Raw genomic sequence first — 27,524 nt, 5'->3', positions numbered from 1 at the left:
AGGGAGTAGCTGAGTTAGAGCACATCCTTAGGGTCAGGTTCCACATGATGTTCATTTATAACACAGAACAGAGAAAACAACTATCATATGCAATATCAGACTTCCCATGATACAACACTTCAAAATCAGAGACTTAAACAATGCAGCCAATTTGCCCAAGTATTCGTAAAATATTTACCAAGGCTTATGATGTCATGGTAGTTAGACCCTTTCTTGAGCAAACAAAGGTTTCTGGCTTCCTCTGCAACTAAAAATAATTAACACCTCCCACATGATCCAGCTGTGTGTTCCAGAGGTAAACTAGCAGAAGGGGCAACTTAGAAAAAGTCAAGGTCAAGGCACCATTCCACTGTGAGAGGCAAGTGGAGAAAGACTGCAGCAGGTTATGGTCAACAAAGAAGCAACAACACAAGGAGCCATGCAAGTCTCCCCAGATATTCCAGGCTTTAAATGTCGCACCCTATTCTTTTCATCAAGCAACCTTTATAGTCTATAAAAGTTTTCAAGTTTTCTAAGTAGCTCCACCCAGTTGATGACAATTACCTCGTCAGGTAAATTACCCAGCATTTAGCATTTACATTTACCAATTGGTCTCTCCTGCTCAATTGACAATAAATCCCTAAAAGTTTATCCAGTGTTAGATGGTGTATCTGACAATTCAGTGAAAGGAAATTGGTCAAATCCAACAGTAGACTGCCAAAAGAAAGAAAGAAATGTCTAATCACAAAAATACTACAACTAATTACAAATAGTGATTAGGTTCTAAAGAGATTATCTCCTAGGTAGATTTTGATAGAAATCTTGAACAGTTTGTGGGGGGGGGAGATATCCTGATGATTGGGTAATAACAGAACATGACAGAAACACTAAAAATTTTCTGCACACACACACACACACACACACACACACACACACACACACACACTCTAACATTACAAGTCTAGTCAGAAGGAAATACACCAGAAAAGGAAGATAGAATTTTTAAAAATAATTTACAAGCGATGTTCTTTATTACTTTTTATCAGTTCTAAAATACCATCCTCCTTTAAAAAAAATTTAAGATTAGAATGACAGACTATTTCCTTCACTGTTGTAAATACTGCAAATTTATCAGCGGAGCTAAGTATCAATATAATTTTTCCTTAAGCTCAAACACATAAGGGAGCACTAAAATAGATTATAAACCTCATTTGACCTGATTTTATAAAACATCACTCTGGCTGTCTTCAGTCCTGTTCTGTCTCCAGGTAGATTTCCAGGGTAGGCTTGTGTCACTTGGTCCATCTATAATAGGTCGGATAGGGTAGTCTGTAGTAATTGCCAGGATACCACCTTCTGTTCTGCGCTGCTTGACTGCCGTTTGGCTCTACATTCCAAGAGTACCTCCTTTGTAAACAGTCCTCTCCGTGGGGACCAGGAGTAGGAATATGGCCTCTCTGGTAAATGTTTTGATTCTGTGAAAATTTTCTTAAACAAAACAAAAGTAATACACCATTATTAGTTTTAATAAATATATATAATAAGCTTTATAAAATTATACATAGATACTCTGGTTCTACTGTTTTCTACCTGTGTGATTTTAGCAGATAAAATTGCTTAATCTGGGCTTCCCTGGTGGCACAGTTGTTGAGAGTCTGCCTGCCGATGCAGGGGACACGTGTTCATGCCCCGGTCCGGGAAGATCCCACATGCCGCGGAGCAGCTGGGCCCGTGAGGGCCGCTGAGCCTGGGCGTCCAGAGCCTGTGCTCCGCAACGGGAGAGGCCACGACAGTGAGAGGCCCGCGTACCGCAAAAAAAAAAAAAAAAAAAAAAAAAAAATTGCTTAATCTTTGGATTTCGTAGTTCTTTATAAAATAGAGCTAATAATACCTTCCATCTTCATGGATTGTTTTGAAGGTAAATTAAGATGATATACTTCAATTACCCACCACAATGCCTTGGCACACTGTAGGTTCCCAGAAGCCTTTCCACCTTTCCCTATAGAGATAAATGCCCATACTATTCTAATCAGGTACATTCTCTCTAAGTGTGGCAGTGTTGACATGAAACAGAATAAGCTATTTATCTTTGAAACCAGGAACCTACTTTCACTTTATAAGTAAACACATATATAAATTAATTATAAAATGTAGAAATTCTAACCATGGCACATGCAGCAAATTTGGAAAATTAGAATTTAATTGTTTCAAAAGTAACATCAGTAAATCTAATATAATCATACAAAAGAAAATTTGGAGATCTGAGAAAAGTAAGCACCTCCCAAAACCCCTCAATCCCACTTAATCTAAGTAAACTGGTTAATATTACTTTTGGTCTTTTTCCCCCTAGCATCTTTTTTTGACTGCTGAATCATAACCTATTATTTTCACTTATCATAAGTAAGCTATCACTTTCAATGGCTTTATAAAATATCATAGTATGGATATAATAATTTACTTAGCTATTCTTCATCGTTAGAAATGCAAGCTGCTACCAATTTTTCCACTACTGTAAATAATGCTGGGATTAACATCCCAGAACATATACAACTGTATCCTAAGTACCTAGTCCAGAGTCTGATACATAGTAGGGAGTTTGAGGAATGTGCTGAGTGATTAAATGCATGTAGATTTTTCCATATTTTAAAGTATTTCTGTAACCTCATGGTGGAATTACCAGGTATGAACATTTTTATGGCTATTACAGTTATGTTTCGAAAGGGCTATACCATTTTTCAGTGCCCCTGGCAACACAAGCAACACCTTTTTGAAATGTTTACATCTGCTAAAAATGTCAAAACATCTTTTTGAAAACTGAAAGTTTACAATGTGCTTAAGTACTTTATTAACTCATGTAATAATCAACAACAATCCCAAGGTATATGTTATTAAAAATTTATTTATAATATTAGTAAAATTTCCATCTAATTGATAAGAAAATGGGAATTTAGACATCTTACTCAAGATCACATACAGGGTGAACAGCAGAGCCAGGATGCAAACCCAGGTCCAGCCTTACAATCAATACACTGGACTACCTTGTCAAAAACTTGCTAAATTAATAGCAAAATGGCAAAAACTGTTGTTGTTTTAATTGTACTGAGGTTTTTCCTGTTTCCCAAGTAAAAGTATGTTTGTGATTTATGTGTTCAACCCCTTTGCAAGTTTCTCTACAGGAATTTTACCATTTTCCCTATAATTTGTATTTATTCTTTTTTTTTTTTTAACATCTTTATTGGAGTATAATTGCTTTACAATGGTATGTTACTTTCAGCTTCACAACAAAATGAATCAGTTATATATATACATATATTCCCATATCTCTTCCCGCTTGCGTCTCCCTCCCTCCCACCCTCCCTATCCCACCCCTCCAGGCGGTCACAAAGCACCGAGCTGATCTCCCTGTGCTATGCGGCTGCTTCCCACTAGCTAACTACCTTACTTTTGGTAGTGTATATATGTCCATGCCTCTTTATCGCTTTGTCACCGTTTACCCTTCCCCCTCCCCATAGCCTCAAGTCCATTCTCTAGTAAGTCTGTGTCTTTATTCCTGTTTCACCCCTAGGTTTTTCATGACATTTTTTTTTAAATTCCATATATATGTGTTAGCATACGGTATTTGTCTCTCTCTTTCTGACTTACTTCACTCTGTATGACAGACTCTAGGTCTATCCACCTCATTACAAATAGCTCAATTTCGTCTCTTTTTATGGCTGAGTAATATTCCATTGTATATATGTGCCACATCTTCTTTATCCATTCATCCGATGATGGACACTTAGGTTGTTTCCATCTCTGGGCTATTGTAAATAGAGCTGCAATGAACATTTTGGTACATGACTCTTTTTGAATTATGGTTTTCTCAGGGTATATGCCCAGTAGTGGGATTGCTGGGTCATATGGTAGTTCTATTTGTAGCTTTTTAAGGAACCTCCATACTGTTCTCCACAGTGGCTGTATCAATTTACATTCCCACCAACAGTGTAAGAGGGTTCCCTTTTCTCCACACCCTCTCCAGCATTTATTGTTTCTAGATTTTTTGATGATGGCCATTCTGACTGGTGTGAGATGATATCTCATTGTAGTTTTGATTTGCATTTCTCTAATGATTAGTGATGTTGAGCATCCTTTCATGTGTTTGTTGGCACTCTGTATATCTTCTTTGGAGAAATGTCTATTTAGGTCTTCTGCCCATTTTTGGATTGGGTTGTTTGTTTTTTTGTTATTAAGCTGCATGAGCTGCTTATAAATTTTGGAGATTAATCCTTTGTCCGTTGCTTCATTTGCAAATATTTTCTCCCATTCTGAGGGTTGTCTTTTGGTCTTCTTTATGGTTTCCTTTGCTGCGCAAAAGCTTTTAAGTTTCATTAGGTCCCATTTGTTTACTTTTGTTTTTATTTCCATTTCTCTAGGAGGTGGGTCAAAAAGGATCTTGCTGTGATTTATGTCATAGAGTGTTCTGCCTATGTTTTCCTCTAAGAGTTTGATAGTTTCTGGCCTTACATTTAGGTCTTTAATCCATTTTGAGCTTATTTTTGTGTATGGTGTTAGGGAGTGATCTAATCTCATACTTTTACATGTAGCTGTCCAGTTTTCCCAGCACCACTTATTGAATAGGCTGTCCTTTCTCCACTGTACATTTCTGCCTCCTTTGTCAAAGATAAGGTGACCATATGTGCATGGGTTTATCTCTGGGCTTTCTATCCTGTTCCATTGATCTATATTTCTGTTTTTGTGCCAGTACCATACCGTCTTGATTACTGTAGCTTTGTAGTATAGTCTGAAGTCTGGGAGCCTGATTCCTCCAGTTCCTTCTTTCGTTCTCAGGATTGCTTTGGCTATTCGGGGTCTTTTGTGTTTCCATACAAATTGCAAAATTTTTTGTTCTAGTTCTGTGAAAAATGCCAGTGGTAGTTTGATAGGGATTGCATTGAATCTATAGATTGCTTTGGGTAGTAGAGTCATTTTCACAATGTTGATTCTTCCGATCCAAGAACATGGTATATCTCTCCATCTATTTGTATCATCTTTAATTTCTTTCATCAGTGTCTTATAATTTTCTGCATACAGATCTTTTGTCTCCTTAGGTAGGTTTATTCCTAGATATTTTATTCTTTTTGTTGCAATGGTAAATGGGAGTGTTTTCTTGATTTCACTTTCAGATTTTTCATCATTAGTATATAGGAATGCCAGAGATTTCTGTGCATTAATTTTGTATCCTGCCACTTTACCAAATTCATTGATTAGCTCTAGTAGTTTTCTGGTAGCATCTTTAGGGTTCTCTATGTATAGGATCATGTCATCTGCAAACAGTGACAGCTTTACTTCTTCTTTTCCGATTTGGATTCCTTTTATTTCCTTTTCTTCTCTGATTGCTGTGGCTAAAACTTCCAAAACTATGTTGAATAAGAGTGGTGAGAGTGGGCAACCTTGTATGTATTTACTCTTTAAATAAAGCAAACTTCCTTATTCTGAAAACTATACCACTATTAATGCAGCCTAAGAATGTAAGATCCTTTCTGACACTCACATCAAATTATTGGCTTAAACTAAGTTTAAGAATCAATGAAAATTTCTAAGTCCTCTTCCCAACTGCCTCTAAAAACTCACCTATTCCCCCTCCTATACTTGACTTTCCATCCCTAAATGCAAAATATGGAACAAACAATACCCCCTGGTTGACACTGATCAGCAAGAAAACACCAATTCTTCACATTATAATGTGTTTGCACTAATTTATAATATTAATTTCTATTTCAATTCTAGAAAAAGGGAAAGCAGAGATACCTTTCTGATTGCTGCAAATCTTGGGTCTGGGTATGGAAATGCCGAGATGTTGGGTAACCTGGGGTCTAATGTAGGTTATACTTCCTTGGTTAACAGACTTATTAGCTGTGTGAACTGGTTCCATCATATGTGTTGAGTCATCAAAACCACTTGTTCTGGATACACTGGAATCCCGATTCCTCAAACAGAATGTTTCCACAAAATGTTACTGGTCTGCAAATTCAGTAGCCAATTTAGTGACTATATTTTGGCCTGTGAAAATAACAATTCCATCCTCCCCCCATTCCTATTTGTTTAGGTTTCCTCGAGCAAGTAAACAAGCTACAAGAAGAAGGGACATGTACAACTTAAATGATATAAAAATAGATCTTCCTAACCACAAATTTCATATATAAAATGCAACTTACTTTCTGATGAGACCATTCTGAAGGTTTTCAATGTAGTTTTGTCTTTCTAAGCAATGTCCACAGCTCCTATTAAATACTGAGGAGCGGATGAACTGTTAGAAATAACTGTACAAAAAGCAAATCTTTCCCAGAGAAAGCAGATCAAAGCTGAAATCCAGGGACTTCCCTGGTGGCGCAGTGGTTAAGAATCCGCCTGCCAATGCAGGGGACAGGGGTTCGAGCCCTGGTCCGGGAAGATCTCACATCCCGCGGAGCAACTAAGCCCATGCGCCACAACTACTGAAGCCCGAGTGCCACAACTACTGAAGCCTGAGTGCCTAGAGCCCGAGCTACACAACGAGAAGCCACCACAATGAGAGGCCCACGTACCACAACAAAGAGTAGCCCCTGCTCGTGGCAACTAGAGAAAGCCCGCACAGCAATGAAGACCCAACGCAGCCAAAAATAAATAAATAAATAAAATAAATTTTAATAAGAAAAGAAAATGCTGAAATCCACTGACTAATTATTTAGGCTGTTACATCTCACTATTTCCAGATACATCCCTTTATAAACTTTTGGTAAAAGGTTATCTTATGTCAGAACAAATGAATTACAAACTTTTCTCTTTTTCCAAAATTTGAGAAATTCCCCTACACTTCTACCTTCAAATTTTATAAAAAGGGAAAAGTAGTGACAACCCTTATACTTACATCCAATTGCATCATCTGGCCACATGCCTTCTACATCAACCAAATATCTAAAAAACAACAAAATTCGAGTCATTTGTAAATAAAAAGAAAAGAAAATCAAGGTTTTGCAAAAAAGGTCCAATTTTGCTTTACAAATATAGATATAAAAATCCTAAGAAAATATCAGCACATCTAATCAATAATTATTAAAGAATGATATATACCATGAATACAAAAAGGCTTTATTCCAAGGATGCAAGGATAACGCAACTTTAGAAAATCTATTAATATTTTCTATTAATATTAATATAGTTGTATTAGTATTACACTAATACAACAATTTAATTAATAAATGAAAGAGAATAAAATACAGGACCAAACTGGCAGATGTTAAAAAGTTATCTGAGGGCTTCCCTGGTGGCACAGTGGTTGAGAGTCTGCCTGCCAATGCAGGGAACGCGGGTTCGTGCCCCGGTCCGGGAAGATCCCACATGCCACGGAGCGGCTGGGCCCGTGAGCCATGGCTGCTAGGCCTGCGCGTCCGGAGCCTGTGCTCCGCAACGGGAGAGGCCACAACAATGAGAGGCCCGCGTACCAAAAAAAACAAAAAAACAAAAAAAGTTATCTGATAACATACAACAGTCAGTTTTGGTCAAAACGCTTTGTACACTCAAAACAGGAGACTTAATATGACACAGTATTCATCACCAACAAATAACAAAAGACAAATTAGGATAAATATTAACATCATATCTAAAAACCCTATCTAACCAACCATAGGAGCCAGAAACTTAGGAATCACCATCACTGACAGCTATTTCTCCCTCACCCTCATCCTCAACCCACCACCAGTGCTAACAATGATACTGCCTACATACCTCTAGAATCTGTCCACATCTTTCCACCAAAATGACCACCATACCCTGGTCCAAGCCACCATTATGCCCAATTTCTACAAAAGTCTCCTAACTTCTTTCCTCGCTTCCACACTTTCTCCTTGCAGTGTATTCTCCACTCGGTAGCAAAATGATAGGTTGAAAATGCAATTGGGTATGTTCCACACACTCACCTTCAAAAAAAAAGTTCAATGGTTTTCTATTACTCTTAAATTCTGAAACCTTAAACATAAGCCTGCACGATCGAGCTCCTGCCCACACTTGTAGCTCCATTATAATCACATGCTCCCCCAACAGCCCCATCTTCCTGGCCAGTTCCTTCAACACAGCATATGCTTTCCTCTTATAGGGTCTTCTGCTATTCCTTATGCTCAGAAATCTGTCCCCAACGTCCGTATCTGCTTAATACCTACTCAACCTTCAGATATCAGCTGAAACATCCCTAAATAAACCTTCTCTAATCTCCATGATGAGATCAAATCCTCCCTAAAATATGCTCTCATGGTACCATGTCCCTCTCCTTGGCACTTGTCAGAGTTGTAATTCTACATGCACAGTATGATTCTTGAATATCTATTCCCTCTCTGGACTGTTAGAATTCACAAAGGGGAGGTCAAGTCTCTTCACTCACGAAATTTCACAAGTCTTTTTACTAGCACCCAGCACAGTGCTTAAATATAACAGATGCTCAATAAGTATTTCCTGCATGAACAACCATAAATTGGTACAGAGTAGCAACAACCACAAAAAGCAAAAGGACATAAACTCTTTGATGCAGAAGTACCATTCTGAGTGAAGTTAACTGAGACAAAGCATATATATTCAAAGATGTTCACACAGGAATGTCCATTACTTTGATGTTTTATAATATCAAAAACTTCTGACTTTTATATGTTCATCAGTGAGCAAAGGTACAATGCAGCCTTAAAAAAAATAAGCAAATGGGACCTAATGAAACTTAAAAGCTTTTGCACAGCAAAGGAAACTATAAACAAGACGAAAACACAACCCTCAGAATGGGAGAAAATGTTTGCAAACGAATCAACAAAGGATTAATCTCCAAAATATATAAATAGGTCATGCAGCTCACTATTAAAAAAACAAAAACCCAATCAAAAAATGGGCAGAAGACCTAAATAGACATTTCTCCAAAAGGACATACAGATGGCCAAGAGGCACATGAAAATCTGCTCAACATCACTAATTATTAAAGAAATGCAAATCAAAACTACAATGAGGCATCACCTCAGACAGGTTAGGGTAGGCATCATCAGAAAATCTTCAAACAACAAATGCTGGATAGGGTGTGAGGAAAGGGAACCCTCTTGCACTGCTGGTGGGAATGTCAACTGATACAGCCACTATGGAGAACAGTATGGAGGTTCCTTAAAAAATAAAAATAGAATTACCATATGACCCAGCAATCCCACTACTGGGCATATACCCAGAGAAAAGCATAATTCAAAAAGACATATGCACCCCAATGTTCACTGCAGCAGTATTCACAATAGCTAGGTCATGGAAGCAACCCAAATGCCCATTGACAGATGAATGGACAAAGAAGATGTGGTAAGTATATACAATGGAATATTACTCAGAGATAAAAAAGAACAAAATTGGGTCATTTGTAGAGACGTGGATAGACCTAGAGACTGTCATCCAGAGTGAAGTAAGTCAGAAAGAGAAAAACAAATATTGTATATTAATGTATATATATGGAATCTAGAAAAATGGTACAGGTGAACTGGTTTGCAAGGCAGAAATAGAGACACAGATGTAGAGAACAAACGTATGGACACCAAGAGGGGAGAGTGGGGCAGGGCGGGGGTCGGTAGTGGTGAGATCAATTGGAAGATTGGGATTGACATATATACACTAATATGTATAAAATAGATAACTAATAAGAACCTGCTGTATAAAAAATAAATTTTTTAAATTCAAAAATAAATAAATTTTTAAAATTAATTAATTAATAATCATTTTAAAAAAAGAATGAGGTTGGAAGACTGTCAAAACAGCACACAGATCACACACTCAAGCCCCAGAAGATGGGAAAGTGCCTTAAGTACCCAACTTCGGATGACATCTCCCTGCCTCACAAGTCTCAGTCCGACTGGGCTAGCTTCGGCAAGGGGACGGAGCTGGATCAGGAGCCACTGCTGCCATTTCTGGATCAAGTTCCAGTTTTGGTCTATCATACAACACCTAGCCAGACTCGCCTAGCAACTCAGCTGAGAGGAACAGAATAGGATAGCTCAAAAGAATAGGCCTCATACAGCATCAGCCTAAAGGAGTTTATGATCCTGGAAGAAATGGATCAGAAAAAAGGATCCGGGGGACTTCCCTGGTGGTGCACTGGCTAAAGACTCCGCACTCCCAATGCAGGGGACCCGGGTTCGTTCCCTGGTCATGGAACTAGATCCCACACGCATGCTGCAACTAAGAGTTTGCATGCCACAACTAAGGAGCCCACCGGCTGCAACTAAGACCCGGCGCAACCAAAAAAAAAAAAATCAATAAATAAAATAAAACAAATATTAAAAAAAAAGATCCAGGAGTGTGTGATCTGTGTGATGGACTTTGTTTATGACAACCCAATTTGATTTCTGCTGTGTATGCAGGTCACCTGGGCTGTACAGATGACTGGCTGATGAGATCCTTCACGTGCCCCTCCTGCAAGGAGACAGTTGATGCAGCACTGCTTTTGTCCTACGAGACTAACTGAGCCAGTGTCTCTCACCTGACTTCAAGAGAACCATCATTTTTGGTGGTTTTGATCTTCTGTCGTTGAGCCCAAAGAGCCGGGGATTAGGAATTAAGATCATGCATGAAAGTTTCCTAATAATTCCTGAATGGCTGCAGATGTTGGGGAAAAGTATGTGATATTTTAGAAATTTAGGGGGAAAAGTAAGATGCTATTTTTATGTAAAGCCTTCACCCAGTGTTTAAAAATATAATTGTATTTAGATCTTGTTATTGCTCCAGTACATAGGATTTGTGTAAAGTGTTACAGCAGCTATATATGTTTCAATTGTGTGTCGAAGATTAGGATAAAGATAGTGGTTGTTTTTCCTAAGTGAGATAACTTTCTTCTTCCCCCTACCCAAATTCTTTTCTGAAGTTGCTGGCATTTGGGTCAAGGTTTTATTTAAAGCTACATTTTATAACACTGGCACAAAAAAAAGTAGTTTTAAGCTTGTTTGCATAGTTATTTTTTTTTTTAGAATAAACATAGAGCATTTATTTTTTACTTTATAGGAACTCCACAAGTTAAGGTCCCATTGTTCTTTTACTGTGATTGTTGTTACTATTGATGTTGCTGTTTTCTGTCTTTGCTGGTTCTTTCTAATCTACCATTTGTCGTTATTGGCATATAATCATCTCATGGTCACAAAGTGGCTGCTGTAAAACCAAGTATCATATTCTCACAAAACAAGGAGGAAGCAGAAAAAGAGTCCAAATGGTCATTTTCCTAATGCATATTTATCTTTTTTCAGAGAAAAATATCATTCTCGTAAGCACAATAACAGCCTTCTCCTGTTTACTTATTTGCCCAAACAGACTGATATGACCATTCATAAGACAATTCATGGCAAAGAGGGATATGATAATGATTGCCTCAGCCTAACAAGGATATATCCACCAAAGCTGAATGCTTCACTCCTCAAATAAATCAACACTTTTCTACATACAACACACAAGTCTCTTGAAGGGTTCTTCATAAGTGCATTAGGGAAGAATTTAGTATGTCATAAGCACTTAAGAATTTGACATTCAACTGTAGTAGTATCCATGTTGGTTAATTTTCTTATAAGCCCCATGATGAGTTTGAAAAAAACTGAAAGAATTAGAATATCAGGTTCTATTAAACTCTTACATGTATCTTGCTTAAGTTTTTGTTCATTAATTTATATCCAACTACATAAAGCAAATTTGGAGGAAAAAATAATAATAAATAAATAAGATTGAGGTCTCCAAATATTTTCATAGGAAGATGTGTACCATATAGTAAATTATAAACCAGAATGTCTAAATACTATACCATTAAATCACATGTACAGTCAGTTCTGTATATCCAACGGTTCCATATCCTGCAGATATGGAAGGGCGACTATACTACACCATTTTACATACAGGACTTGAGCATCCGAGGATTTTGGTATCCATGGGGAGTCCTAAAACCAATCCCCTGCAGATACCAAGGGACAATTGTATATGCTTATATCTGCATTTTTAACGTCTGAAAAAGTATGTGCTAAATAATTACTGGTCTTAACCTCTGAGTAGGGGGCAAAATTGCCTTCCACTTCATACATTTCTCTGACTGCATGTTTTGCATTCAGCTTACATTAGCTTACATTACTACTGTATACAGTACAATTTAAACAAGGTCTGCCTCCTGGGGTTGACAACTCACCTGCAGATGTGGTAGCCAGTCCTGTTTAAACCATGGGTACAGTGGACACCAATAAGCCTGTCTATAAAACAGTGAATATGGAATTAAGTAAGCAAAGTAGATACACTAAAAACAAGTTATACAATTTTCTGAAGAGTAGCCTTTATTAGTTACCACAACACTACCACTATCCTGAAAAGGAAAAACTCTGAAGAAAAGAGTGTTTTTGCAGGAACGTACTATAAAGTCAAAATTCATTGTCTCTGGGAAATTTTGCATAGCCTCCAATCAGATGCAATAGTGTGGACTGCAGAATGCCCCAAAGGAACTGATTTGACTATAGAAAAAGGGAGTGGAAAAAAACCAGGCTATCAGAAGAATACAATTTGATTTTGAGTGAAACAAATGGAATGCCTTCACTTTTAATGCTCCATATTAAAAAGAACAAACAGTTTCTGAAGGGCTCTTGGGGTCCCAAAGCACTTCCATTCCTTCTCTCATTCACTGCTGCTCACACATCATGGGTCTATGTGCCTGTGCAGTTCTTGGGTAAGTAACACCGTGCTTATTTCACAATGAAAAAGTAAGGCTTGAGACGTAAGCCCAAGCTGCACAGCACGCAAACAGAAAAAAGACTAGAATCGAGTCTCAGATTTTTCCAAGTATGCCACAGTATTTCGTGGTCCAGCACTGGAAAAATTATATGAGAAAGTAAATAAAAAACAACAACATGTAGCTGATCTCTGCAAAAGGTATGTCTGTGACTAGGTGGTGTCTGGCATTCGTCATCTCCTGCCTGGATTACTGCCACCCTACAATTCTAACGATCTCTTCTATTTCAACTGATCCAGGCTTCCCTGGTGGCGCAGTGGTTGAGAGTCTCCCTGTCGATGCAGGTGACACGGGTTCATGCCCCGGTCCAGGAGGATCCCACATGCCACCGAGCGGCTGGGGCCATGAGCCATGGCCACTGAGCCTGTGCATCCAGGAGAGAACACGGCAATGAGAGGCCTGTGTGCCACAAAAAAAAAAAAAAAAAAAAAAAAAAAAGTCTATTTCAACTGCTCCTCCACATGGAAGATGTTATCTTTCTAAAATATAAACTTGGCTGGATTGCTCTGTTGCTTAAACATCTTCACTTAGAACAGAACAAAGCCCAAGTTTTTAGCATAGCATTGAGCACTCTATATAAACAAATATCACTCTGTCTCTCCAACTGAATTATAAGTTCAAACTATGACTTACAAGGACCTACATCATCCACCTCCCTCTTTTCCCCTGCCACCCTCCCTGATCTTATTCTCTACTGCTCTGCCCTCACTCACTTACCCCTGTCCAGCCACACTGGCCTCCTTACTATTCCTCAAACATGCCAAGCACAGTCATGCCTCAGGGACTTTGCACCTACTATTCCTTCTGCTTCAGAACACACCCTCCCACCTCATCTGCACTCTCCTAGAACACACGTTCCCACACCATCTCCTCTCTCCCAGATATCCAATGGCTTGTTTCTCACTCCAAGGCTCTGCTCAATCGACATCTTAATAGAGGGGACTTCCCTGATCACCTACCACATTCCCTCACCTCTTCATCTTCTTTTGTTATTCTCCAAAGCATTTACCACCAATTGACACTCCATATATTTACTTATTTATTCATCTCTCTCTCCCACTAGAATGTAAATTACGTAAGGGCAAGAACTTTGTTCTGTTCCTACTTCCTAGAAGAGTGCCTTCAATGTAGAAGGTATTATACAAATATTTGCTGAAAATGAATGTATGAATTCTCTGCCCTTTCACACTACCCTCTAGTCACACCAGAGGCTGCCCCTCCAGAGCACAAGTTCAAGCCCTGTGCCTTCTGTACCTGTCCCCAATACCTGGGCTGTCCTTTCCTCATTCCGGAAAAATCCTCTTCCCCAAAGCCCAGCTCAAATGCTGTCTCCTCAGTCAGGCCTTCCTCAATTTCTCCTCTATATTCCTGCTGCATTTGATTCTTCTATTATAATTAACCCACTTATAGTCACTACATGTTTCTCTTCCTAGATAACTGTAAGTTGCTACTGAACAAAGACTTCTACTCACCTCTGTATCCCCGTGCCCTAACAACAAACCAATAAGGCTCTCAGTGTTTACTGAAACAATTTATTTTCTGAGTCTCTACCAATTCTAGGGAGTGGATAGTATAGTCTCCTCATTATCAGTGAGCCTGGCACCTGTGGGAGGGGCTTATACCACAGGAAGTCACCCATAGATCATAACTAAGGTTGTGAGACTGCAATGGCAGAGAGCATGGTGAAGTTAGCCCACTGCATGCAGAAGACCCACAGAGGAGTCAGCATATGCAATGGACTACACTTGGTATAACATGTGAACAATCAAGGTTTACAAACGTGTTCTCATGCACTTGTAAGGATCTACTAGCCCATGCGGAACAGACAGAACACACACAAAGGAGCCTGGAGGAAGTGAGTAGGCCGGCAGCTGCACCCTAACATCTTAAGAGGTAATATTTCTGTGACTATGTTTACACGAATCAGATAATTTGCCTCCTTTCTAGACACCCTGGTTATCACACGCAAGGTCAAGTCTCTCAAATTTTAAAGCTAAAGTACAGGGAAGATCTGTGAATAGGGCTTAAGATATTTAAGAGCTAGTACCTGCATTAAGCAACCAGGTTATAGAATGAAAAGTTATCTTGAAATTCCAGTCTCTCCCTCTCTCTCTCACCTCCTATCCCCTATCTTCCCACCTCCATCTCTATTCCTTCTCCCCTACTCCCTGTTTTATGTATATATGTGCATCCTTTTATATATACACGGAATATTTACTGTCTGTTAGATTTATTTAATAAAGTGCACACTCCTCAGGCTAAATTTAGAAAGAGGACAAAATGAACACTTTCTCATGGGCGTCAGTGGTGTTCCAAAGACAAAAGATTCCTCAGTCTTAAAACATGACAAATACGATGTTCTTTCTGATAGCTAGATGCTAGAAATAGGCAAGTGGAACCTTAAATTCACACGCTATTAAGACCTACTATTAACAGAGTAGATCTTAAAGTGGAAACAAGAAAACATCAGCCTTTTAAGTTCTTCCTGTCTGAAGATAAGAATAAGAGGTGGGAGTGTTCTTCCTCACTTGCACCCGAAGTGTAAAAGCGGCAAAAATATCTTAAACACATATACGATGAGGAAGCCGCTCTTCTGGTCCACTCTGTTTTGTTTTGCTTCTACGGATCTGTCTCACTCCGAACCTTTGCTTTTTGTTTTCTCTTTTATATACGCTAAGACCCTGAGAGTCTTAACCTTTTCTTCCACCTCTCAACTAATAAATAGGACAAAAGAACATTTTTATGTTTTTATGTATTTTCCATTCAAATTTTTAAAAAAGAGGTAAGTAAGCTAGTTCAGTTGAGATTTCTCACAAAAATCACTTTCCAAACTAAACTAAATTGTTGTGACCATAAACAGGAAAAACACCGTACTCTATTAGCACCATCTGACATTTCCACCTTAATGTTACCAAACACAACAGGCCTAATATCAGAACTATTAAAAATGTTAAAAATCCCCAATCCCACTCAAAATGCATACCAAAGTTCAGGTAAAGGAAAAAAAACAAAAAACAAAAACAACTCACCATTATCTTTATTTTCTTTCAGAAACCCTTTAACAGCACATTGGAATTTAAAAATGGTGTGATCATCTGGCACCAGATGCCCAATTGTACAAATTTTTAAATAAGGAATAATTTCTTGTAAGTCCTACAAGGCAAAACCATGAAAATATATATTATTTCCAAGCTGCTTCAAGATAATATGGAATGGGGTGAAACAGGTGGGGGTACAGATAAAACATGACAGCCATCAGTTGGTAAATAATAAAGCTGGATGATTTCATGGGTATACAAGGAACACTTACAGTATTTTAATACTTTTGTATATGCTTAAAATTTGTGATAATTGTTTAAAAACAAGACGACACTGTAGGAAACAGTTTGGCACTTTCTCAAAGGTTAAGCGTAGAGCTACCGTATGATCCAACAACTCTGCTACTACCTACGCTGCACATCTAACAGAACTGAAAGCAGGGATTTGAACACATATTTGTACACGAATGATCATAGCAGCATGATTCACAATACCTACAAGGTGGAAAAAACCCAAGTGTCAATCAACCATTGAATAACAAACCATGGTATATACACACAATGGGATTTATCAAGCCAAAAAAGGAATGGCCTTTTGTTACATGCTATAACATGGATGAACCTTGAAAACATGATGTTTCGTGAAATAAGCCAGACATAGAAAGAAAAATGTTGTAGATTCCACTTACACGAGGTACCTAGAATAGGCAAATTCATAGAGACAGAAAATAGAATAGAGGTTTCTAAGGGCTGGTGGGAGGGAAAATGGGGTTGTTACTGTTTGATGGTTACAGAGTTTTTGTTGAGCATGATGAAAAAGATTTGGTTATAGACAGTGGTGATGGTTACACAACACTGTGACTGTATTTAATGCCATTGAACTGCATATTTATAAATGGTTGAAATAAATATAATTTATCTATATTTTACCACAATAAAAAAAAGAGAAATAACTGAGCTGAAATTTCAATTCTTCCTTTTCCGAGAGTCAGTTTCATCGCCTGTAAAATTAGTAATTGTAGTTGTCTATCCTCTGAGCTTAGTGCAGAGTAAGCACTCAGTAGGAGATATCAGTACTACTTCCACTTCAACAGCAAAGGATTGCTGTGAAGATTAACTAAGTCAATGCATATGAAAGAACTTTCTAAATGGCAAACTGCTATACAAATCTTAACGAACATGAGGTGTTACTGTCTCCCAAGGCCATGGAACAGGTCAGAAGAAGGATAATTCTTTTGCACTGGTATGTCCTACATGGGCCAAGAGGATACGTGGGTTTTTGTATTATATCAGAAGATATTAGGGAAAGAAAGCATAAAACTTAGAGAACAAGTGTCTTTTACTGTGATGCTTAAACATGCTCAGGCAACTGCTTAAAATAAGTGCTAAAGACATAATGGACATACCTTTCTTTCCTTTCAGGCTACTACTATTCTTAGTAAAAGTTTACTTCATTTTCAAAATATAGAACATGGAAGCTTATAGAATTTCTTAAGCATATCTAGAGCCTACTGCCAAATATATAGTTCAATTCATATCTTTAATCTCATTTTGAAACAGCAATTACAAATGTGTATTTAAGGAAACCACTAGCTTCCCTTTTTGAACCCATGAAAGAGGGCCAGGATTCAACTTAGCATAAGATGATAACTACTGAATTACTATGAATTATTCCAGTATCAGAAAGAAGGTCATTTTCAATTATGGGTTCCATTTACCTCTGGCTTATAATAGCGGCGAGTATATGTTAAGTCAATAATCAGCCCAAGTTCTTCATTCTGCTCTTGCAGTTGTTAAAAAAGATCGAAGGGGGAAAATTATTCTTCTGGAGCAAGATTCTTTTCAAAACTCAGAAAAGAATCAGAAAGAATAAAATAAGAAAGCACATGTGTTTAAAATCCTTTACTGTATTATCCATTTATTCAAACCCTGTGATGCTAACATATGAGATTCAAAGTAAAGTTTCCTCCTCTGGAATTTACAAGCGATATTACAATCCTTTCTTCCAGAGAGATTAGATGGAAGAAAATAAGTTCACTTCTCTATATTTATTTCTATGTTTCTTTGTTTCATTTTGGTCTCCTAACCAGACTGTAAACTCCCAGAAGGCAGGGACCACATCAATTGTGCCTACCACTGTATTGCTGGCTCCAATCAGAGTGCCTGAAAATAGACACAAAAATAAATACTTCTTGAATATCTACATATAGGAAGGATGGCTTTCACTGCTAAATATTCTTTCATGTATTTGGCTTATACATGTACCCTGTTCCATTGATCTCTTTGGTTATTCAAGTGTCAGCAACACACACTTTTTTTAAAATTAGTAGACTAGTTTTAGAGCAGTTTGAGATTCACAGCAAAAGTGAGCAAAAAGTACACAGTTCCCACTTATACCCGCTCTCCTTCATCCCTCACAGCCTTCCCTATTATCAACATTCCATACCAGTGTGCTTCATTTGTTAGAATTCATGAACCAACACTGACATATCATTATCATTCAAAGTCCATAGTTTATTGCATTCATGGTACAAGTAACTGACTATTCTATATTTCTAGTATGGTCATCTCTAAACATTTACATACTGAGATACATATTACTTTCTTATAAATTACTTTATTCTTTATTTATAGTTAAGGCATTATATTGTTGTTGTTTTTTTCAATTAAGTACAGAATTAGGTTGTATTTATCTATGAATTCCATTTCTGGAGAGTAAAGGAGGTATTAAAAAGTATTTGCTATAAAAAGGGAAAATGGAGTACGACGGGGTTGAGAGCCAGGGCTCTATATGGTGAATTCAGATTTCTGGAAGAATACGGTATTAACTTTTGCTTACCTTTCTGAAAGGAACTTTGAAAGCAATGAAACGAGTCCCAGGCATCCGCTGTTCAACTGGGAGATAGTCCTTCCACCTGTTAATATATTTTTTGTTAGGCAAATTTTATGTTAGGCTGTCTCCCTGCATAGGATGGATGCGCATTGAAAATGGAAATCATATATAGTAGGTCGTTCTTCTTTATGCTTTGCATTTTGCTGCTCCACTTATTCAACCCCACCTAATAATAACCTATACTTCCCTTGTTCCTGTTTTCCCATCTTGAAAACAGATAAAAGGCAACAAAACAATGCAAAGGTCTCAACAAATAAGGGATATCTAAAACCAGAGATGGCCAGAACTTCTGTATCCCTGATAAAACCTAGCCTGCTGTTGACTACTAAGGTATCATTAATACATGCGTGCTGACTGAAATAGCTCAAACTCAATTCTTCCACTTCACAGTTTATTTTCAGTCCTCATACAAAACCTGATGATAAAATTCCTTAATGCTAGGAATCACAGTGAAAAATAATATCTGAACTGACTTCTGTAAGATGAGTTAGAACTAAGGTTAATTCAGTGTAGCTGAAGCATAGAAAGTGAGGGCAAAAGTGGCGCAAGATTGGGCCAGAGCAGAAGAGGATTCTAGACCACGCAAAGTCTTAAAGGCCAACGGTTTGTTTTCTATTCTCAAAACAATGGTTTTGAGCTATGTTTATGGGGAATGTTCCAACTTGCTTTTAAGGTTTCTTGTGTGAAGAATGGATTGGAAGGAAACAAGATATATGGACACTAGTTAGGACCTAATTGCAACAGACAGGAAAGTTCAGTATTAGGATGTTGAGGAAGAGTTGACAGATTCAGAAGAAATTCAGGAGATAAGCTGAAGCGGGCTTAATGGGGTATGAGATGGAGGAAAGGAAGGTCTTAGGGAACTAAAGCGTTTACTGCACATATGAGCAAAGTCTCAAAATTAATCATTTCATCGTACAGAGGTAGATCTCTCAAATGACATCAGTTAGGAAGCAACAGTATGCCCTTTATCATTCCAAGAGACAACACAAATCAACTGTTTCGATGGAAAATTCGGAGGTACCCGTGTGTTTTTTCACTCAAACTTAGTTCCAGTTCCTCTTACATTTTCTGTGCCAAATCAACACAGCTTGAGGAATTGCAGGGGATTCCATTTTGGTAGTTAAGGAGTGTCCCCAACACTGACAGTCCCATCTTAAAAAGCAGTCACTCTGCATTTTACCCGAGGAGCAATGGCCAGAGCCTCCCTTTTAAAACGGTGGGGAGAAATCAGAACATCACACACTGTCCCTTTCAGCTACTGTGAACTGAGCTGCGAGACGACCAATACCCCCTAGCACAGCACGGATGGGCCAGCGCGCGGGAGCAACTGTGACAGGCGACAGCACAAGAGACGAAGCCAAGGCCCAGGGCTCTGAGCTCCACCGGCAACGCCCAGGGGCCAAGGCGTATTACCTTTCCAGGATGTGCTTTCCGCCCTTCCTCTTGGCCGACGAACGTCCGGAAAAGCCGCGACGCTGGCCCCAGCGCCCGCGGGCATGATGCCACTGGCTCATGTGACCCCCAAGATATCGTCCACCCAACGTCAAGAGTACCAAAGTCGCCAACCCGGCGCCCCCGGTGCCAGCACAAGGCCACGAAACATAGGCGCCTAGGCACAAGCCCACGCAGCTCGCAGACCTCCTTCTACTGCGCAATCACCATCGCCCGTCGAGATGATGTCATCACGTCGGCCTACTGAGATTCTTCATTAGTAAAGAGGATTCTGATGCCTGCAATTTCCCTCCTTAGCAGGAGGCTGGTAGCACACGTCCATTAGTTCGTGTGTGTACCCTTCAGAATTCCAATCATACGGGACATGGAAAGTTGTCCCACTCTCCCACTTTCTTGTGTGGTTCTTTCACATATTTCCCAAGTGCTTACATACACACTTGTATCTTGTATGTAAGTATTTGTACGTAAGGGATATCCTATATTTTATAGAAGAGCAACATACTGTACATAGTCTACAATCTGTCTTGGATAGTGATTCTCCCAGTCAATTTTTGCGTACATCCATTCTATTCTCTTCAATAGCTGCGTAACATTACATAATTTACATGACCAGCCCAATATTGATGGACTTTTAGTTGTTTTCAGTTTGCGGTTTTTTGTTTGTTTTCTGGTTTTGTCCTCTGTTTCAGATAGGCTGCAATGTGAATCTCTTTACACATGTATATAACTATATATAAATTTCTAGACATACAAATTCTGGAATGAAAGAGATGCAAACTTAAAATATTGAAAGATTTTCGATCAATCTAATCTGCCTAATCAACCTTCAAAATTATTCTATCAACTTATACTCCACTCACAGTGAAACATTTATTGGGTTTCTATTATGTGCCTGGTATCATGCTGGAGGTTGACAGTATGGATTTACATTTTAGACAATTCCAAAAAATGCCTGAGAGAGTTAAGAGTGGAGCTCAAGTATAACATTTCCTCACAGTATCAGGCATAGGGATCTGTACCTGTTAGAAAAACTATGAATCCTGCCACAAGTGGAACAGCAAAGAACAGCATGTTCTACAGTAGTTCTAAGGGTATAATAGCATACTAATTTCCATTGTTATTTATAATAACAAATGTTTTTTGTCAGTTTTACTTTTTAGTTTCTAATTTCATTTTTATTAACATCTGTATTGGAATATAATTGCTTTACAATGGTATGTTGGTTTCTGCTTTATAACAAAGTGAATCAGTTATACATACACATATGTTCCCATATCTCTTCCCTCTTGCGTCTCCCTACCTCCCACCCTCCCTATCCCACCCCTCTAGGTGGTCACAAACCACCGAGCTGATCTCCCTGTGCTATGTGGCTACTTCCCACTAGATATTTTACGTTTGGTAGTGTATATATGTCCATGCCACTCTCTCACTTCGTCACAGTTTACCCTTCCCCCTCCCCATATCCTCAAGTCTATGCTCTAGTACGTCTGTGTCTTTATTCCCGTCTTACCCCTAGGTTCTTCATGACCTTTTTTATCCCCCTTAGATTCCATGTATATTTTTTTCCTTAGATTTGTGTTAGCAAATGGTGTTTGTTTTTCTCTTTCTGACTTACTTCACTCTGTATGACAGATTCTTGGTCCATCCACCTCACTACAAATAACTCAGTTTCGTTTCTTTTTATGGCTGAGGAATATTCCATTTTATATATGTGCCACATCTTCTTTACCCATTCATCTGTTAATGGACACTTAGGTTGCTTCCATGTCCTGGCTATTGTAAATAGAGCTGCAATGAACATTTTGGTACATGACCCTTTTTGAATTATTGGGTTTCTAAGGGTATACGCCCAGTAGTGGGATTGCTGGATCGTATGGGTGTTCTATTTGTAGTTTTTTAAGGAACCTCCATACTGTTCTCCATAGTGGCTGTAGCAATTTACATTCCCACCAAAAGTGCTAGAGTGTTCCCTTTTCTCCACACCCTCTACAGCATTTATTGTTTCTAGATTTTTTGATGATGGCCATTCTGACCGGTGTGAGTTGATTTCTCATTGTAGTGTTGATTTGCATTTCTCTAATGATTAATGATGTTGAGCATTCTTTCATGTGTTTGTTGGCAATCCGTATATCTTCTTTGGAGAAATGACTATTTAGGTCTTCTGCCCATTTTTGGATTGGTTTGTTTATTTGGTTTTTTTTTTACATCTTTATTAGAGTATAATTGCTTTACAATGGTGTGTTAGTTTCTGCTTTATAACAAAGGAATCAGTTATACTTATATATATGTTCCCATATCTCTTCCCTCTTGCGTCTCCATCCCTCCCACCCTCCATATCCCACCCCTCTAGGTGGCCACAAACCACTTAGCTGATCTCTCTGTGCGATGCGGCTACTTTCCACTAGCTATCTATTTTACGTTTGGTGGTGTATATGTGTCCATGGCACTCTCTCACTTTGTCACAGCTTATACTTCCCCCTCCCCATATCCTCAAGTCTATGGTCCAGTACGTCTGTGTCTTTATTCCCATCTTACCCCTAGGTTCTTCATGATCTTTTTTTTTTTTTTTTAGATTCTATATATATGTGTTAGCATACAGTATTTGTTTTTCTGCTTCTGACTTACTTCACTCTGTATGACAGACTCTTGGTCCATCCACCTCACTACAAATAACTCAGTTTCGTTTCTTTTTATGGCTGAGGAATATTCCATTGTATACCTGTGCCACATCTTCTTTATCCATTCACCTGTTTATGGACACTAAGGTTGCTTCCATGTCCTGGCTATTGTAAATAAAACTGCATTGAACATTTTGGTACATGAGTCTTTTTGAATGATTGGTTTATCAGGGTATATGCCCAGTAGTGGGATTGCTGGGTCATATGGTCGTTCTATTTGTAGTTGTTTTTTTTTTTTAACATCTTTATTGGGGTATAATTGCTTTACAATGGTGTGTTAGTTTCTGCTTTATAACAAAGTGAATCAGTTATACATACACATATGTTCCCGTATCTCTTCCCTCTTGCGTCTCCCTCCCTCCCACCCTCCCTATCCCACCCCTCCAGGCGGTCACAGAGCACTGAGCCGATATCCCTGTGCCATGTGGCTACTTCCCACTAGCTATCTACCTTACGTTTGTTAGTACGTATATGCCCATGACTCTCTCTCACCCTGTCACAGCTCACCTTTCCCCCTCCCCATATTCTCAAGTCCGTTCTCCAGTAGGTCTGTGTCTTTATTCCTGATTTACCCCTGGGTTCTTCATGACATTTTTTTTTCTTCTTAAATTCCATATATATGTGTTAGCATACGGTAATTGTCTTTTTCTTTCTGACTTACTTCACTCTGTATGACAGACTCTAGGTCTATCCACCTCATTACAAATAGCTCAATTTCGTTTCTTTTTATGGCTGAGTAATATTCCATTGTATATATGTGCCACATCTTCTTTATCCATTCATCCAATGATGGGCACTTAGGTTGTTTCCATCTCCAGGCTATTGTAAATAGAGCTGCAATGAATATTTTGGTACATGACTCTTTTTGGATTTTGGTTTTCTCAGGGTATATGCCCAGTAGTGGAATTGCTGGGTTGTATGGGTGTTCTATTTGTAGTTTTTTAAGGAACCTCCATACTGTTCTCCATAGTGGCTGTAGCAATTTACATTCCCACCAACAGTGCAAGAGTGCTCCCTTTTCTCCACACCCTCTCCAGCATTTATTGTTTCTAGATTTTTTGATGATGTCACATCTGACCAGTGTGAGATGATATCTCATTGTAGTTTTGATTTGTATTTCTATAATGATTAATGATATTGAGCCATGTTGCATGTGTTTGTTGGCAATCTGTATAGCTTCTAGGGGGAAATGTCTATATAGGTCTTCTACCCATTTTTGGATTGGGTTGTTTGTTTTTTTGATATTGAGCTGCATGAGCTGCTTGTAAATTTTGGAGATTAATCCTTTGTCAGTTGATTCATTTGCAAATATTTTATTTTCTCCCATTCTGAGGGTTGTCTTTTGGTCTTCTTTATGGTTTCCTTTTCTGTGCAAAAGCTTTGAAGTTTCATTAGGTCCCATTTGTTTATTTTTGTTTTTATTTCCATTTCTCTAGGAGGTGGGTCAAAAAGGATCTTGCTGTGATCTATGTCATAGAGTGTTCTTCCTATGTTTTCCTCTATGAGTTTGATAGTGTCTGGCCTTACATTTAGGTCTTTAATCCATTTTGAGTTTATTTTTGTGTATGGTGTTAGGGAGTGTTCTAATTTCATACTTTTACATGTACTTCTCCAGTTTTCCCAGCACCAATTATTGAAGAGGCTGTATTTTCTCCACTGTATATTCTTGCCTCCTTTATCAAAGGTAAGGTGACCATATGTGCGTGGGTTTATCTCTGGGCTTTCTATCCTGTTCCATTGATCTATATTTCTGTTTTTGTGCCAGTACCATACTGTCTTGATTACTGTAGCTTTGTAGTATAGTCTGAAGTCAGGAAGCCTGATTCCTAAAGCCTCATTTTTCATTCTCAAGATTGCTTTGGCTATTCGGGGTCTTTTGTGTTTCCATACAAATTGTGAAACTTTTTGTTCTAGTTCTGTGAAAAATGCCAGGGGTAGTTTGATAGGGGTTGCATTGAATCTGTAGATTGCTGTGGGTGGTAGAGTCATTTTCACCATGTTGATTCTTCCAATCCAAGAGCATGGTATATCTCTCCATCTATTTGTATCATCTTTAACTTTTTCACCAGTGTCTTATAATTTTCCGCATACAGGTTTTTTGTCTCCTTAGGTAGGTTTATTCCTAGATATTTTATTCTTTTAGTTGCAGTGGTAAATGGGAGTGTTTTCTTAATTTCACTTTCAGATTTTTCATCACTAGTGTATAAGAATGCCAGAAATTTCTGTGCATTAATTTTGTAACCTGCTACTTTACCAAATTCATTGATTGGTTCTAGTAGTTTTCTGGTAGCATCTTTAGGATTCTCTATGTATAGTATCATGTCATCTGCAATCAGTGACAGCTTTACTTCTTTTCCGATTTGGAAATTGAACCTGCATCGCCTCCATTGGAAAGCATATTCTTAACCACTGGACAACCAGGCAAGTCCCCACTCTTGTATTATTTTAAATTTAGTCCTCATTTCTGAATGTTTTTTCTTTTATTTTGAATTCCGTCCTGAGTTCTATCATCTTAACTAATTCTGGTTTATGCTGTTCGTTCATCTTTTTTTATTATGGTAAAATATACATAAAACAAAATTTAGTATTTCTACCATTTTCAAGTATACAATTCAGTGACATTAAATACATTCACAATGCTGTGCGACCATCACCACTATCCAAATTCAAAATAATTATGTCTAAAGATTGAGCAGGACCTCAGAAAGATGGAGGCAGCAGCATAGTTTCTGAATCTCTCCAAACCGTTTCATGGAAGAATATCAACTAAAACCAAACACCCATAGGTGGCATTTATCAGCATTTACCATTGCCAGAACTTTTTCACCATCCTAAACAGAGACTCTAGAGCCATTAAACAATAACTTCCCATTCACTCCTCGATTCATGTTCTTCATGTTCTTTCATCTTTTCCATTGTTTTTCCTAACATCTTTTAGCCCACTTTGAAATAATAGGTTACAGTTTTGATCTGTTTTGTGGACCTGTCTTTTCCAACTTGATTTTATTGTCTGAAGAGATCCTATTCTGCTCCTTATTCTCTTTTTTCTTACACTACCTCTGTGCGGGATTTGATCCCAATCCTTTTCTTTTAATGATTTTTGGTTGAAAAAAGTTTTAAAGCACTTTGAAAAGGAGGTGCGAGGCCATGTGGAAACGTGTTCCTCATGGCTGTTTCATCAGTGCTTCACACACTGTTTTGAAATAACTCTTTTCCAGGAGACATAAACCAGTGGGCTTTATCATTGGACAGAGTGCAGAGAAAGGACCCCACAAAGGCTGATCTCCTTAGCAAAAATGATTTAGTTATGGTTTCACCCAAGATTGGTCACAATCCAGCCTGGGAAACTCAATGAACCAGAGACAAGGTATAATGCCATCTTTCCTTCTCTCTGCCTCAGCTCTCAAGGATTGTTCACCTACATGTTATGAGTAATTATTAGTTGATTTCTGTTCATAATTAGTATCAGAAGACACAGCACTTATGGGCCTAATTACACTGCCCAGCTACGCACCATTCTTCTTCATTTTGCCTTCCTGTCCACCAGCAGGAACCTGATTTATTTTTGTTCTCCCCTCACCACAGCCCAGTAATTTTTGTGAATGACTCTCAGTCTCGCCGGAATCTGTATCTCTCACTCTGCCCCAACATCCCACCCCATCATTCGCTCCCTGAAGTGTACTCTAGAAATTTAGGTAAACTGGATGTTTTACCACTGTTCACCATCTCTTATGAAACCAGAAGAAGAGCAGCTCTCTTATGGAATGACAGAGAACTTGTAAGGATAAAACACCAGTCTGCAGGAGAAAGGGAAGAAGAGAATGATGGAAATAGTTTCCAGGAAAACCATTTTTACATTTTGTTTTGTTTGTTCCTGGTAAATAAATTGAAATCTTCTAAACATTAAAAGAAAATCTAAACCACTAAATTCAATAATACAGGAATATAACTTGTTAAAAAAATTTCTTTGGGTGCGCAGCATGTGGGATCTTAGCTCCCCAACTAGGGATTGAACCCACGCCTGCTGCATTGGAAGCACAGAGTCTTAACTGCTGGACCACCAGGGAAGTCCCAGAAATATAACTTTTAGAGGAGAAGTTATAAACCCATTGGTTATATGAACTGGAGATTTTTAGTAAGAAGTCATATATTTTAAATGACTTGGAGCTTTAAAGGAAGGAAGGAAGGAAGGAAGAAAAAGGGACTTCCTTGGTGGTGCAGTGGATATAATATCAAAAATAAAGTAATTAATTAAATAAATTTTAAAAAGAAAAAAATGCTGAAATCCACTGACTAATTATTCAGGCTGTTATATCTCGCTATTTCCAGATACATCCCTTTCAAAACTTTTGGTTAAAGGTTATCTTATGTCAGAACAAATGAATTACAAACTTTTCTCTTTTTCCAAAATTTGAGAAATTCCCCTACACTTCTACCTTCAAATTTTATAAAAAGGGAAAAGTAGTGACAACCCTTATACTTACATCCAATTGCATCATCTGGCCACATGCCTTCTACATCAACCAAATATCTAAAAAACAACAAAATTCGAGTCATTTGTAAATAAAAAGAAAAGAAAATCAAGGTTTTGCAGAAAAGGTCCAATTTCGCTTTACAAATATAGATATAAAAATCCTAAGAAAATATCAGCACATCTAATCAATAATTATTAAAGAATGATATACACCAGGACTACAAAAAGGCGTTATTCC

The 27,524-nt window shown here is 38.2% G+C and overlaps 1 protein-coding gene and 1 pseudogene across 1 annotated transcript; one reads left to right on the top strand and one right to left on the bottom strand.

Moving 5' to 3' along the window:
• Positions 1-1,009: 1,009 nt before the first annotated feature.
• Positions 1,010-27,321, bottom strand: LOC138413852 (RNA/RNP complex-1-interacting phosphatase-like). The gene is given in 10 exon segments (XM_069540395.1): positions 1,010-1,467; positions 5,767-5,848; positions 5,851-5,945; positions 6,174-6,249; positions 6,866-6,912; positions 12,158-12,218; positions 15,778-15,901; positions 18,626-18,701; positions 20,096-20,291; positions 27,297-27,321. Coding segments are annotated over 10 exon segments (978 nt in total). The 3' UTR covers positions 1,010-1,271.
• LOC132419268 (RING finger protein 11-like) lies at positions 9,789-10,465 on the top strand (annotated as a pseudogene).
• Positions 27,322-27,524: the final 203 nt, after the last annotated feature.

The sequence above is a fragment of the Delphinus delphis genome, unplaced genomic scaffold (genome assembly GCF_949987515.2).
Source record: "Delphinus delphis unplaced genomic scaffold, mDelDel1.2 scaffold_78, whole genome shotgun sequence".
NCBI classification, from domain to species: domain Eukaryota; kingdom Metazoa; phylum Chordata; class Mammalia; order Artiodactyla; family Delphinidae; genus Delphinus; species Delphinus delphis.
Note: the sequence above shows the minus strand (reverse complement) of the source record. Positions and strands in the feature narration are given on the sequence as shown.